The 15,479-nt window shown below is 45.3% G+C and overlaps 1 protein-coding gene across 5 annotated transcripts in view; it reads right to left on the bottom strand.

Moving 5' to 3' along the window:
* LOC147012531 (retinoblastoma-associated protein-like) overlaps positions 1–15,239 on the bottom strand; it is a 154,964-nt gene extending 139,725 nt beyond the window's left edge. For 2 of the 5 annotated variants that reach the window (XM_085853514.1, XM_085853515.1), the window contains exons 1-2: positions 15,060–15,238; positions 10,383–10,473 (exon numbers count right to left, since the gene is read on the bottom strand). In XM_085853514.1, the coding sequence (XP_085709640.1) occupies positions 10,383–10,435 (53 nt within the window). In that variant the 5' untranslated portion in view covers positions 10,436–10,473; positions 15,060–15,238. Of the gene's footprint in view, positions 1–10,382; positions 10,474–15,059 lie in introns of all 5 variants that reach the window. The other 3 variants (XM_085853513.1, XM_085853516.1, XM_085853517.1) reach the window with 3 other exon arrangements.
* Positions 15,240–15,479: the final 240 nt, after the last annotated feature.

The following is a 15,479-nucleotide window of genomic DNA, read 5'->3' as shown; positions in this document are numbered from 1 at the left end:
CAACAAAGTATGTGCTATTTAGAATATTGGATCGTCGACACACATTTGGAAATCAGTAGTGGAACGTCTTTTATACATTGCTGTGGGCCGGGGGTCGGTGGCGAGAACGACCGCTTGGTGGGGGAGGTTACGCCGTCTCCCACCAGACTCGCCGGAATTGTAGGCCGTCGCTCCGGATAAGTCGTTGAACCGACCGTGGACGCCAATATCTCAACCGCGTAGCATAGGGTCTGTTTGTCTAAAACCAATTTACCTAATTAACTACGCGATTTCGACTACCGGGGAAACCACGCCCTCGGCACGTCTTGCTCGAACCGGGTCACTCTACCGACTGCGGTAGAGTTCCAACTACCGACTACAAACTCCGGTTCGGGTGCAGCCGAGCGGAAACTGCCAAAGCCGTGCCAGCTATGATAGACCGATTACCGGGGATGAAACCCCACTTATACTCAGACCCGAACCATGCTGGACCAATACAAGAGGACGGAAACGGACTGGGAAAATTTCTACAATTGTTTTATTTACAGTAAAATAAAGACAAAGGCCAGACGATGCAAGTATGCAATCAGGGAAATATTTACAATCAGCAAAAACACTTACTCAGTTCTATTTACAAGACGGGCCCACACACAAAAAGAAAAGAAACCCAGAGTTCTTTATTGGACCCTCCAGCCGATGAGAGAGAGACGAGCTGGGGGTCAGAGTCCGGATGGGTACCTGGCCATCGGAGAAAGGGGGTACTCCATGCTGCGGCACATGCCAATGGTCATCGGCCTGGTCTCAGTCGCACGTGGGGGACTCGTGGTTCGTGGCGGAGCTCGGTTGGTGAATAGTTTCAAAAGTCCACGGAGGGAGGTCGGGGTCGCTCTGCCCTTCCTTGTGGAGGCCCAGCAGAGACGCGTTCGCCGCCTCGATGACCCTCTGCTCAACCCTCGTGACAGCAAAAACCAACTAAGAACTCGTAACAGCCCCTCGTAGCCACTGCTCGTAACCACTCAAGAATCCAGCGAAACCCCAAATAACACGATGACCTCGCAAACCCACCCGTCATTTTTATAGATCCCCCTCGATAGGGGAGGGCCTTGGTGAAGCCGATGTCACTGTTCGCCCTGCTTGGATGGGGCTTCCATGGGTCCGCCCTTTCTGGGCAGAATTTCGGCCAGGCCGGAAAAAGCCGTTCACTCTACTGCAGACTCGCTAAAAAAGGACCCACCGCCAGATTGAATTGGGACACTGGAGGAAGCAGCAAGGAATGGCTGCAAGACCCTGCCTTGGCAAGTCAGAGTGTTTGTCGACAGCCAGTGGGTAGTGGGTCGTGATGGGGAATGGAATGGTGGTTGGTTGTTCGTTTGAGGGTTCGTTGGATGTAAAGATTTAATAACCTAACTAAAAAGAAATCGCAACGCACATTTTTGATTCTCCCATTAGACAAAAGGAAAGGGATCTGACTACACATGTACTTAACGGGATAACTGACTTTTGGGACCTGTATGTTGAATGCAAATGGTTTCCAGATCCGTAACAATATAATAACCTCAGTTCACATCTGCGTGTCACAAGATGTCTAATAATTACGTACAATTTGAATGCCACCATTACATGCAATATCCAACTCCGATTCCCATGAGTAGTTATTTCCACTGCCCAGTGTCCCAGTCCTGCCGGCACAACTCACACGCGTTCACCTCGTCCACCATGGCTGTTGAAGGTTTGTCTTGTCACGGTGTTCTCTTGTACAATGGCCCGTCCAGGTTGATTTTCAAGAGCTCAAAGGAATGCTTTCCCGACACACAATCTTCATGATCTTGCTTTTAACTGACACTACATCTTTCTCTGAATTATCGCTGTCACTATACAAGACACTGAGAGTGTGTGTGTGCGCGTGTGTGTGTGTGTGTGTGTGTGTGTGTGTGTGTGTGTGTGTGTGTGTGTGTGTGTGTGTGTGTGTGTGTGTGTGTGTGTGTGTGTGTGCGTGCGCAATGTCGCGTGCATAAATGTGTGTGCTTGTGCATTTGCGTGTCTGTGTGTATGGGTGTGTGCATGAGTGTGTGTGTGTGTGTGTGTGTGTGTGTGTGTGTGTGTGTGTGTGTGTGTGTGTGTAAGTGTGTGTGTGTGTATGTGTGTGTGTGTGCGCGCGCACGCGTGAGCAATGTCGAGCGTCTAAAATCTAAATGGATGTGTGAGACTACCTCTACAACTTGGTAAAGTTGCATGACGATCGGTTTTGAATTGTGACGTGAAGGCGATTGAAATACAGACAGACAAGCCGGTCGGCGGACATGGGTAGTCGCCTACCCAATAGAACCTGACGCGATGGGCCCGTTCGATGGGGAATGACCTGAGGATCAAGCACAAGAAAATTCATGATTCTACCTTCAAGGGTTAATGCTGCAGATTGTTTTTTTCGTTAAAATAACCCCACATTTAGAGGTTTTTCGGCCGTTGCTCGGCAACGGAGAGGTCCATAGTAGCGGTTCTTTCTCACACATAACTAGGACATACCATGAACCTACCATACCAGTTTCATGTATATCTGACTCATAGTCTCTGAGATATAACGAACTTCGTTTTTTTATTGTTTTCGACCAGGGTTCATTCAAAGTCTATCTTGTCCGACAGTTTTCATAGGATCCGGCTGGAAATTTTTGACAATATGGCTGAATGTACTGCCCACAGTCGCTCGTGGCCCGATTTTTGAAAAAAAATTTTTTTTATGATTTTTCAAAAATTTCAAAGTCCCGTTGCTAGGCAACGGTGGTGTCCATAACAACGGTTCTCATTTGCACACAACTAGGTCATGGTATGAACCTACTAACCAAGTTTCATCAAAATCGCCATTGTATTAACGGAGCACTGGACCGAACAGACAGACAAACATATCGAGGGAAATACTGATAATAAGGGTGGAACAAATTTCAAAAAAAATTTTTTGAATTTTTTTTTTTTTTTCGACGAGATCGACTACCCAACAAATGAAATAGCGTAGGCAGCCAACCACAATACTTGAAAAATCTTCGATTTTCGCAAGTAACAAACAAACAGATCGATAGACGTGTGAAAACATAACTTCCATCCACCTTCGGCTTGGTGGTGGAGGTAAAAAGGTGCAAAAACGGATCCGCTCAGCTCCAGACCTATCAACTTACATCCAATCATCAGCAAGGAAATGGAATCCATCATTGCAGTTGACATGAAATACTTCCTTTTCTCTGATGGCCTCATCTCAGGTCATCAGTTTGGATTTACACCAGATCACTCCACATTGGACATGCTGCATCCACTCACCTAACAATGGATGGAGGCCCTCAATGTCAGACATGAGATGAGGGCTGTCTCCATCGACATATCTCAAGCAATCAATACAGTCTGGTATCCTGCCTTAGTCTCCAAACTCTCTGCTTATGGCATTCAGTGCCAACTCCCCCCATGGCTTATTGAGTTCCTCGACTCTCGTAGCCAATGTGTGGCTCTCAACGGAATCCTCTCATCTTCTCTCCCTGTCAAGGATGTTGTAAATCAAACTTTTGGGCCTCTCGATGAGCGATGATCTTTATTGGGCAAACCACATGTCAAAGTTGGCCTCCACAGCAAGTCATGCTCCGTCACACAAAGTCCTGCCTTTGTGCACCTGAACTCTTATCCATCAACATGGCCTTCGTCTGCAGCTTGATGGAATACTAATCTCCCCTCTGTCCTGGCGTCATTGCCTAATACCTTACTTAACTTGACGTCACAGAAACCAAGGCCTTCAAGATCATTGGAATCTCCAGCGATGAAGCTGAGTCTATGGCCTATCACTTCCACATTGCTGACAGGTTGGTGGTCTCTCTGTCTTCTACCACCTTCTTTCTGCTCTTACACCCTCTGCCCTTTCCCTGCTCTTCCCTCAACATCATGTTCCCACATGGCAAACATGGTCTTCCAGTAACCCCCTTCTTGTCCTACTCCCAAAATCCAGAATCAGTGCTCACCTCTACTCTTTCATTCCTCTACTTCCCTGTCTGTGGAATCAACTTCCACATTCTCTGCAATCTCATTCTTCCCTCCAGATGTTCAAGCCACCTGTTCCCTGTAATCTCAGATAATCTCCCAAGCAAAACCATGGCCTTTTATAACCCCATTATTCTTCCCAAAGCCTCTTCTTTCCAGGTTCCCAGTTTTTCCTTCCTGAGAGTTTGCTTCCTCCCTGAGTTTGTGGCTGTATCCATCTTCCCCTAACCATCATTCTTCACCACATCCCTTGGTTCTCCAAATTTTGCTTGTGCCTCAATCCTGCCGTTAGTGTGCCCCCCCCCCCCATTCCCTTCTCTTTCTGATGTACCTGATGTTTCGTTATGTTCTGATCCATTCTATTTCTAGCTCCTCCATGAGCCTCGCATACAAAAAAAGAACAAACAAGGAAGGCAACTGATGGGAGACCACAAAGCCTAGACAAATGACTGTATGTGAAACACAAGCAGTAATAAAAGCAATACAAAACTAAAAGGGCACTCAGTGGAATGCATACCTCCGCCATGCATTGACTGATCCATGAGAACAGATCAGGCCCAATACATTTTTGAAATATCATACAATATTGTTGTGGTGCCGGGTTCGGGGGCGGGGAACGACCTCTAGATGGAGCAGTTGGCCGTCTCCCACCGAACACCCAGAATTGAAGGTCGTCACTCTGGATAACTCCGAAGTCGACGGGTCGCTTAATGGACCGTGGTCGCCAATATTTCAACCGCGTGGTTAGGGTCTTTTTGTCCGATTCCAATTCCACCTAATGAGCCACGCGGTCTAGTTACCGGGGAAGCCACACCCTCGGCCGGTTTTGTCCGAACCGAGTCGCTGTTACCGACTCGGATCCGGCATAACCGAGCAGGAATTACCAAAGCCGTGCCGGTCCAAATAACAATCTATGGCACAATTCACCTCACTATAACTCAAACCCGAACCATGCTAGGCCAATGAGAGAAAGCACAGAAAACGAGCTGGTACATTTAACACGGGGTTTATTCACAATGATCAGGAAAGGAGACAGAGCAGAGTTAATCCGACTAAATTGCAATGTCCAATAAGCAAGGCACTCATGCAATTATAATTATAAGACTGGCCACAGACCGACACACACACCCAAAAAGACATGGAGCCAACTGGCCTTTATTCGGACCCTCCAGCCACAGAGGATAGGCAAGCTGGGGGTTCGAGTTTGGTCAGGTACCTGGCCACCTCGTGCAGTCTGGCCGACCCGCACTTGTGAGCTCGGAGTCCGTTAAAGGGATCGGGGTCCCCAGCTCGAGCGCTCCACATGAACAATCCAACGAGCGCACACGAACCACCATGGTGGGACTCAAACCCACAGCCAGAATTCAGCGAGCAACCAGGATCCTATGGATGACCAGCCACCAACGAATGACGACGACGACCAGGGAATGAAGACGGGAACCAAAATAACCAAGGCACGACCGAAAAAGGACCCCCACTCGTCTTTGAGCGCCTCGCGATTCTCTTTATGCCCCCCACCCCCCCCCCCGTGCGGGGTGGAGGGATCCGTTTCTCTGGTAACTCGCCTCCAGATTGGACAAGGGGTTTCGGGTGTCGTGGTGGCCAGCCGTGATTGGAGGAGGGGCGTGTCGGCGTTCCTCCCCCGAGAGAGGCTCTTTTGCCATCCCCAGTGTCAACAGGGGAGACATTCTTTTTTGATGGGGCGAAGTCAGAGCTCCAAAGCGAGGGGGCTCCGCCCACGTCCGTAGTCAGAAACACGTGCATTAGGCCAAAAAAAAAAAAAATGTTGCATTGGCGTAACCCGCCCGACCCTAAAAATTCCGCCGACCCTACGGTTTTTTTTTTGTTTTTTTTCATAATCGATATCAAGTATCTTGTTGATTGCGATCGCGATCGCAAAAACCCGGAAGTGTTTCGGACAGAACCCGCTGCACGCTGCGCTATGCATATGTCATAGTTTAGCTCGCTGCGTGTGTGTGTGTGTGTGTGTGTGTGTGTGTGTGTGTGTGTGTGTGTGTGTGTGTGTGTGTGTGTGTGTGTGTGTGTGTGTGTGTGTGTGTGTGTGTGTGTGTGTGTGTGAGTGTGCGAAACGGCTCTGCATATCATCTGTACGAGGGAGAGATATTGCGCCTCGCTCGATCAGTACGTCGTCTGTTGTTTCCAACATGGCCGCGTACTCTATCAAGATTACTGGCATGCTTGGGCCTAAAAAAACTGTTCAGCGTCTTACGAAAATGCGACAAAGATGCGAGGCTTGGAGATATCATTCAGGGAATTGCAGACGTAAATTGTGACACTGCTCCAATACTTTCCTCCGTGCAAGCGTCTAGCAGTGAGGGAGGGTCCTTTTCAGACGTTTTGGCGGCGGAAAAGGTGTCTATCTTAGACGACTTCGGTTATCGCTTCGTCGTCTCTTGGGACCACAAAAATCTGTTCGATTTCGAAGAAATTTGTCTTACCAGAGGTAAAGACATGTTTTGCATGATTTGTTAAAAAAATTACTTCAACTTGGGCGATTATTTGACTTAGAGAGGTTTGACTTCGGCAGAGTTCACTGTATTTGCTATTAAAAATGTTGATATATGTGTGAACAGCACCGAAAAGGCTATAAACCAGCATCTTGTGTATTCCCCTGGAGATGGTGCCTGAGATATCTCAGGCTTGGCAGGGGCTGATTCAGGATCTTGGGGAAAGGGGGGCTTCATCCGCCAAAGGCGAAAGGCCCGAGCCCCAGCAGGAAGTTTGGGGGGCCTCCCCCAGGGAAAAAAAAATATTTAAAGGGTCTTCATATGGGATTTCCTGGCATCTGACGATAGAATTTCCACATCTTAGAGCTGTTGTCAGTGGTGTACCATCGTACTCAGTAGACAAAGCATTGGAGGGGCAGAGTGTTGTTCGTGAACAATGCTCTGCCCCTCCAATGCTTTGTCTACCATGTACGACAGTACGCCACTGGCTGTTGTAAAAACTACAGTCAACCTTGTCTAAGTCGAATCTGTTAGGACTGAAGAAATAGCTGAGATTTAAAGGTGTAAAAACAAAAGAATATAAAGTGAAGAGAACTTGATAAGATCTTTGACTTAGGCAATTATTCGACTTATGCAAGTTCGATTTAGGCAAGGTTCACTGTACTAGTTTTTTTTTTGAGTGGGGGGGGGGGGTCGCCGACAAAAAGGGGGGGGTACTCGAGCCGAGGGAGATTTTGGGAGGGATTTATTAAAAAAAAAAAAAAATTAAAAAATCCCTACCTACCTACCCTATTTTTCAGTGACCCGTTACGCCAATGCAACATTTTTTTTTTTTGGCCTTATGGCGCCGTGGTGTGAAGTGAAGGTTGAGCGGGTGAAGCGCTTGTTCGCCCGCAGAGTGGGAGGAGTGAAGTGAGGGTTTTGTTGGCGTTGGCAGATTTAAAGATGTAAAAAAATCTGACTATCAAAGAAACCCGCAGCGCACACATGAAATTAACCCATTAGACATAGGGGAGGGATTCTAACGATCCACATATACTTAACGAAATAACTGAACTATGGGACTGCTGAGTGTGTGCAAAAGGCTTCCAAATTCGTAACAATATATCATTTTTGGCCCAATCTCTCAATGGTGAAGAATTACTTTCAAAAATTAAATACACTACCAGTCAAAAGTTTTAGAACACCCACATTTTTCAGTTTTTACTGAAATTTAAGCAGTTCAAGTCCAGTGAATAACCTGAAATGGTACAAAGCTAAGTGGTAAACTGCCAGAGGTTAAAAAAAGAAGTTTAGGTTACCAAAAACTGAAAAAATAATTTAAATTTCAGAGTTGTTAAAAAGGCCCTTTTCAGAGAACAAGTAATGGGTGAGCAACTGCAGCTGTTTTGCAGCAATGGAAGTAAATTAAGCCTTGAAAGTCGATGCACACAATTCCTTCAGGTGTGCCAAGTTTTGTTGATTAGTTACAAACCTGTATAAAAGGTTTGTATAAAAGCAGTGTTGGAACAGACTGTATTGCTACACCCTCTGAAGCATTATTTGGACAATATTACACTGCAGGAAGTAGTATATTGCTATCATAATGGCGAGAAAAAGACAATTAACAAAGGAAAACAGACAGACCATTATAACCCTTAAAAGTGTAGGTCTTTCCTTCAGAGAAATTGCAAAGCAAACCAAGGTGTCGGTGAGTACAGTTTCCTACATCATCAAAAGGCACTTGGAAACTCTGACAGGAAGTGGTCTGGCAGACCCAAAGCCACAACACAATCAGAAGACAAGTTTCTGAGAGTCAACAGCTTGCATGATGGGCAGCTCACAGGACAGCAGCTTCAAGCACAGCTTAACACTGGTCGAAGTAAGGAAGTCTCAGTTTCAACTGTGAAGAGAAGACTTCGAGCTGCAGTTTTGACAGGTCAAGTGGCAGTAAGAAAGCCATTGCTAAGATGGCAAAATAAGAAAAAGAGGCTTGACTGGGCCATAAAGCACCGCCAATGGACAACTGAAAACTGGAAGAAGGTCATGGACCGATGAATCAAAATTTGAAATCTTCGGTTCATCACGCAGGGTTTTTGTAAGCTGTCGAGTAGGCGAAAGGATGGTTCCTCACTGTGTGACACCAACTGTCAAACATGGAGGAGAAAGCGTGATGATCTGGGGCTCTTTTGCTGGATCCAGAGTTGGCAACTTGCACAGAGTGACTGGCACCCTGAACCAAAAGGGCTACCACAGCATTTTGCAGCACCATGCAATACCCTTTGGTCTACACCTAGTTGGTCAGGGGTTCATCCTACAGCAAGATAACGACCCAAAACATACCTCCAGACTATGTCAGAACTACCTGAGAAGAAAAGAACAAGACAGTAGGCTTCAAATCATGGAATGGCCAGTCCAGTCTCCAGACTTAAACCCCATCGAGCTGGTTTGGGATGAACTGGACAGAAGGGTGAAAGCAAAGCAACCTACAAGTGCAACACATTTGTGGGAACTTCTGCAACAGTGTTGGGAAGAACTTTTCGAACAATATTTGATTTCCATTGTAGAAAGAATGCCACGAGCATGTTCGGCTGTTATGTCTGCAAAAGGTGGCAACTTTGAGTCAAAAATTTGGATGAAATTTTGTTCAACAAAACGATTTCATGATTTCCTTTTTATCTGCAATTGTATACTTGTTCTATGCTTTAATGTCAGAGTACATTGAAACATTAAACTGATTAAATTTCAGTGAAAACTGTAAAAACAGGAGTGTTCTCAAACTTTTGATCAGTAGTGCAAGTCTCATATCCAGATGAGGATTCAGTCCTTCACCAAAATCGAATCAATTTGTCCTTGCCACACACGTGTGCCCACCAAGTTTTATCCGAATCTGTCCACAACTTTTTTGAGATCTCCTGTTTTTATTGATTTAGCCATATCTCTCCAGGATGAAGAATCACTTTAAAAGTTATCAGATCCAGATCTTCACCAAAATCTAATCCGTTCCTCCTCGCCACACACCGAACCTGTCTACAAAATTTCATCCGGATCCGTTCACAACTTTTTAAGATATCCTGTACACAGGCAAACAAACAGACAAACAGAAAGGGGTGAAAACGTAACCTCCTTCACCTTCGGTGGCGGAAGTAATTCACATCAAGTTTTGGTTGCTTCATTCCATTGTTACTATTGAAGTGAGAATGTCACCAAGCCAAATGACAGTTGCAGTGAGTGATTCATTGTGGAGTGGTGTGCTCCAAGCTACAATAAGCCTTGTGAACTGAGGTAGCTACAAGGGTGTCAAAATAGTCAATATTAAAATGTGTTCTGCACAAGGTGATATTGGTCACATGGTAAAGTTTCCATAAGGATATGATTGAAGAAAATGAGAGCAAGCTGTGTTGTCATCTTTGTGAAAGACAGTGAATATACTGTTGCATTTTTGGACCCACACCATGACCACTAACTCCAAGGAGTATGGGCCATTGGTGCGCCACCTTTCTCACTGCCAATCAATGTGCTTCTGTGGGAGAGTCGAGCTTCTTCCTCTGGCTCAGGGCATCGAGAAGAAGGGGTTAGAAAGGCGTGCACCACGACACTGCTTCCTCGCCCATCCTCCGCCCGATTTTACACGGAAGAAGGAAGAGACAACACACTTTACCCTGTCCTAGACCAAACAAACAGTCTTCCAGAGGTGCACAAATAATCAGAATGACTTATTCCTTAAGACAATGGTAGAGAGCGAAATATTACAACAAATGTAAATGGGGGTATATACCTTATATTTTAATAACTACACTTTTCATGAAGACTAAACTTTTCGTATAAACGCCCCCCCCCCACCCTCACACCTCCAACTGCACATTTTTCATAAGCTGGGATCCCAGCACAAAGCCCAAGCAATATATCTGCCATTCTTCTTGTAAATCATTTCTAAAATCTCACTCATCGGTTATAGCAGAATGTTCCCCCGTGTTGACTTGTCTGGCTCCAGCCATGCAGAATCTTGCACGAGCAAGGTCACCACCCTGTGATACTGTAGATTGACAGAAAGGTAGTTTTATAGTGATAGATGCACTATTGGTTCCTTAAAGAAACTTAAAGAACAAGAAAGTAGAATTTGACACAAATGTATCATTGCATATGCCTCCACCCACCGTTATATTTGATCTCAATTAAAAGTCCCTGGAGAGAGAAAGGGTGAGGGAAAGGGTGAGGGAAAGGGTGAGGGAAAGGGTGAGGGAAAGGGTGAGGGAAAGGGTGAGGGAAAGGGTGAGGGAAAGGGTGAGGGAAAGGGTGAGGGAAAGGGTGAGGGAAAGGGTGAGGGAAAGGGTGAGGGAAAGGGTGAGGGAAAGGGTGAGGGAAAGGGTGAGGGAAAGGGTGAGGGAAAGGGTGAGGGAAAGGGTGAGGGAAAGGGTGAGGGAAAGGGTGAGGGAAAGGGTGAGGGAAAGGGTGAGGGAAAGGGTGAGGGAAAGGGTGAGGGAAAGGGTGAGGGAAAGGGTGAGGGAAAGGGTGAGGGAAAGGGTGAGGGAAAGGGTGAGGGAAAGGGTGAGGGAAAGGGTGAGGGAAAGGGTGAGGGAAAGGGTGAGAGAAAGGGTGAGAGAAAGGGTGAGAGAAAGGGTGAGAGAAAGGGTGAGAGAAAGGGTGAGAGAAAGGGTGAGAGAAAGGGTGAGAGAAAGGGTGAGAGAAAGGGTGAGAGAAAGGGTGAGAGAAAGGGTGAGAGAAAGGGTGAGAGAAAGGGTGAGAGAAAGGGTGAGAGAAAGGGTGAGAGAAAGGGTGAGAGAAAGGGTGAGAGAAAGGGTGAGAGAAAGGGTGAGAGAAAGGGTGAGAGAAAGGGTGAGAGAAAGGGTGAGAGAAAGGGTGAGAGAAAGGGTGAGAGAAAGGGTGAGAGAAAGGGTGAGAGAAAGGGTGAGAGAAAGGGTGAGAGAAAGGGTGAGAGAAAGGGTGAGAGAAAGGGTGAGAGAAAGGGTGAGAGAAAGGGTGAGAGAAAGGGTGAGAGAAAGGGTGAGAGAAAGGGAGAGAGAAAGGGTGAGAGAAAGGGTGAGAGAAAGGGTGAGAGAAAGGGTGAGAGAAAGGGTGAGAGAAAGGGTGAGAGAAAGGGTGAGAGAAAGGGTGAGAGAAAGGGTGAGAGAAAGGGTGAGAGAAAGGGTGAGAGAAAGGGTTGAGAGAAAGGGTTGAGAGAAAGGGTTGAGAGAAAGAGTGAGAGAAAGAGTGAGAGAAAGGCTGAGAGAAAGGGTGAGAGAAAGGGTGAGAGAAAGGGTGAGAGAAAGGGTGAGAGAAAGGGTGAGAGAAAGAGAGAGAAAGAGAGAGAAAGAGAGAAAGAGAGAGAAAGAGAGAAAGAGAGAGAAAGTGAGAGAAAGTGAGAATGAGAGAACATCAGATGCTGAAAACTCGAGTTATGGTCCACGAAATTATTTTCAAAGGGCACATGACCCCTGACCCGGTCAATCTAAAATTGAATCAGTTCATCTTTGTATTGCAGTCTATAAATGTGTCAAGTATGGTTGGAATCTCTTGAGTGGTTCATAAAATATTGCAGTAACACAGATCAGGTCAGGTATGGGAGCATGAGCAGATGCAGCGCGTTGCTGCATCGACGAGGAGTGATCAATGTGGAAAAACTGCCCTGGTGCCCCGTAGCACAACGAATATTGAGACAAGCTGGATTGCTCGGCTCCGGCCTTAAGTTGTTCCTAATTGATCCAAAAAGGATTGACACGTCTGACCGTCCTCTGTTTTACCAGAGTCTGTTGAATGCTTGGCAAGCAGTCGTGGTGACCCGCCAGAAGGATTTGTATGACATTAAAATGTTTGTGGGAGAACCTCTATTCCTCAACCCACTCTTCCCCAATGTTCCCAAAAGCCATTATTTTTCACAAAACTTAATTTCAGCTGATATCAAAAATGTTTGGCATCTTCGTGACTCATCCAATTGTTGCTGGAAATCTGTGAAAGAAAATGCTGAAATCACTGGCACCAGGTCATTAGGAGCTGTAGGCAAAGTACTTGTAGATGTCATCCGTACATCCTTTAAACTTGGGCTGCAGTGGAGTACTGAGGTCAAATGGATACCCCATAAGCCTTCACTTCCAAGCTTACTTGTCCAATTCACGAGTTCTACTCCATCTACTGTCAGTATTGGCGCTGGTTTATTTAGCAGTCTTGACAGCAAATCTACAGTATTTCTCGTTTCTGTCTTTCTGTTATTAATATAAATACCTCTGCAGTAGGAGTGCTGAGCTGGAAAACGTTTTTGCCGGATGCCACCCCTTCTGAACCTGCATGGGAATTAATGTATTGCACACCAATAACAAAAAGGTCAGGTGACTTGCAATGGAGACTTGCTCACTGGACAATGCCAACAAACACTTTTGTCAACCGAATTGATGTTGCTGTTTCAGCGCTTTGTACTTTTTGTAACATCACTGAAGATTTTTTTCTTCTACTGAAGAACACATTTGATCGAGTAAATGTTCGGTTTTCCCTCCGGGTTTTTATCTTTGGGCTTAGAGTTGCTTCGGCAGATGAAAAGTTAATTTTGTTTTTGAATTATGCATTGTCAGAGGCTAAACTAGCAATTTACTTGTCGAGAAAGGCAAAAATTAAAGGAAAACCATCAGAGCAATGTAATGTGATCCTGTATTTTCAATCCCTGGTTTCAACATGGCAAAAACTGGAATTCAATTTCAAGAGTAATAATGCAAATATTAATGGATTTGTTGAAAATTGGTGTGTTGGAAAAATGTGTAAGGTTAATGAGAATGAATTAAAAATGTGTGTGTAATTTCATTCTTTGTATTGTATGTCTTTTGGACAACGATAGTGTTTTTTTTTCCTTTTTTTTGTTTTGATTGATGGCTTTCTCGAATGTATTATTTTTAAAATTTACAATTGGAGCATCCGTTTATATAAACTCTCTTGTTAACCTCCGCCATCGAAAATGGACGGAGGTTACTGTTTTCACCCGTCTGTTTGTTTGTTTGTGAACAGTATTACGGAAAAATCCCTTGACGGATTTTGACGAAACTTGGTGGGGGATTAGGTATGGTTCAAGGATCATGCCATTAGATTTTGGACTTGGTCCAAAGTCCAATATGGCCGCTATGGCGGCCATTTTTTAAAATATTAGAATTTTTGTTTTTGCATTTCTGCATGTTTTAAGTGATTTCCACCCCCCCCCCCACCAAAAAAAAATTGTTAGAGAAAAAAAACAAAATTTTGCAACCTTTTTTTCAAAAAAAATTTCGATTTTTTTTTTTTTTTGCATTTCTACATGTTATAAGTGATTTCCAACAAAAAAAACATGCCAAAATTATAATTGCGGCTGATTTTGGAACTTCAGGTGGATATACCCACGTAGAATTAATTTCTGTCTCAAGGAATCTAGTTATGACGAATGAATTGAGTTTGTAAAAGTTAAAAGTAAAAGGGAAAGTTGCAAACTATAACTCTGTAAGCACTGTTGACGTCAAATTGAATGAATAGGATATCAGGTTCACTTGAGTGACCTAGCAGTATTGGCGGCAGAGGTTTTTATTTGCACTCTACCGAGTGCTCCAACTCTAGTTGTTAATGCTTTATCGATTACTTTAAAATGAATCGTTTTCTTCTTTTTTTTTTCCACTCTTGTATATTATCCTTTCCTTTGTTGTGTGGGTTCATTGAAAAACTTGTTGTATTGAATTTTTTTTATCTTTTTCTACATTCTTTCGTAATTAAAGGACCTAAAAGTTTGTGTGTCTGTCTGTCTGTCTGTCTCTGTCTGTCTGTCTGTCTGTCTGTCTGTCTCTGTCTGTCTCTCTCTCTCTCTCTGTCTCTGTCTCTCTCTCTCTCTCTCTCTCTCTCTCTCTCTCTCTGTCTCTCTGTCTCTCTCTCTGTCTCTCTCTCTGTCTCTCTCTCTGTCTCTCTCTCTGTCTCTCTCTCTGTCTCTCTCTCTGTCTCTCTCTCTGTCTCTCTCTCTGTCTCTCTCTCTGTCTCTCTCTCTCTCTCTGTCTCTGTCTCTGTCTCTGTCTCTGTCTCTCTCTCTCTCTCTCTCTCTCTCTCTCTCTGTCTCTCTCTCTCTCTCTCTCTGTCTGTCTCTCTCTCTCTCTCTGTCTCTGTCTCTCTCTCTCTCTCTCTCTCTCTCTCTCTCTCTCTCTTCCCCTCTCCGTCCCCCTCTTCCTCTATCTCTATCTCTTCTACCCCAATCTTGGGGTAGTGAGAGCGAAGGAACGGCCTGTGTGGTTGTTGTTTCTGGCTCGTGGCTCGAGTTATTTTTTTTATGATTTTTTTTTTTGCACGTACGGGCCCGCACGAACGGCCACGCACGTACGTGCCCGCACGAACGGCCACGCACGTAAGGGCACACGAGAGCGAAGGAACGGCCTGTGTGCTTGTTGTTTCTGGCTCGTGGGTCGAGTTATTTTTATTTATTTATTTATTTTTTTGGACGTACGGGCCCGCACGAACGGCCACGCACGTACGTGCCCGCACGAACGACCACGCACGTACGTGCCCGCACGAACGACCACGCACGTACGTGCCCGCACGAACGACCACGCACGTACGGGAACACACTGGAGTTATAAACGCCACACATTCAAACGTTAAATCGAGAATTAGCAAGTCGACACTTCCACTTACCACAAGCGAGTGAAATCGTCGAGCGGGATATTTCACGGCCGGCAACAGACGAGGAACTTCCGGTTGAGGCGGCTCACAGGTCATTCTGAGAGGAATGGGGTTTTTTTTCTCACTTTTACTTTCACGATCGGCAATATCCATTTTCTGATTTGAACATTAAAACGTCGTGTTGTCGTCTCTGACTGAACACGATTGAGTGAGGAACTTCGCGTCGCCATTTGGGACGGTGTATGACGAATAAAGCTGCAGCATGCTTTCCTACGACATAGTTATTCAACATAACGTATTAAAGTTGAGGTAAAAGCTTAAAAAAGTGCGGCCTTAAAGTTTGGATGAAATATAAGAAAGATGTAACGAATTCCCGAGCGAGGGTAACTTTTGCCGTGAATGTGGTGCCATTTACTTCAGTTTTTTTTCCAA

Source organism: Eptatretus burgeri, chromosome 14 (assembly GCF_056783735.1).
Source record: "Eptatretus burgeri isolate ZD-2024b chromosome 14, Ebu_testis_v1, whole genome shotgun sequence".
Classification (NCBI taxonomy): domain Eukaryota; kingdom Metazoa; phylum Chordata; class Myxini; order Myxiniformes; family Myxinidae; genus Eptatretus; species Eptatretus burgeri.
The sequence above is the reverse complement of the archived record's forward strand: the minus strand, read 5'-3'. Positions and strand labels throughout refer to the sequence as shown.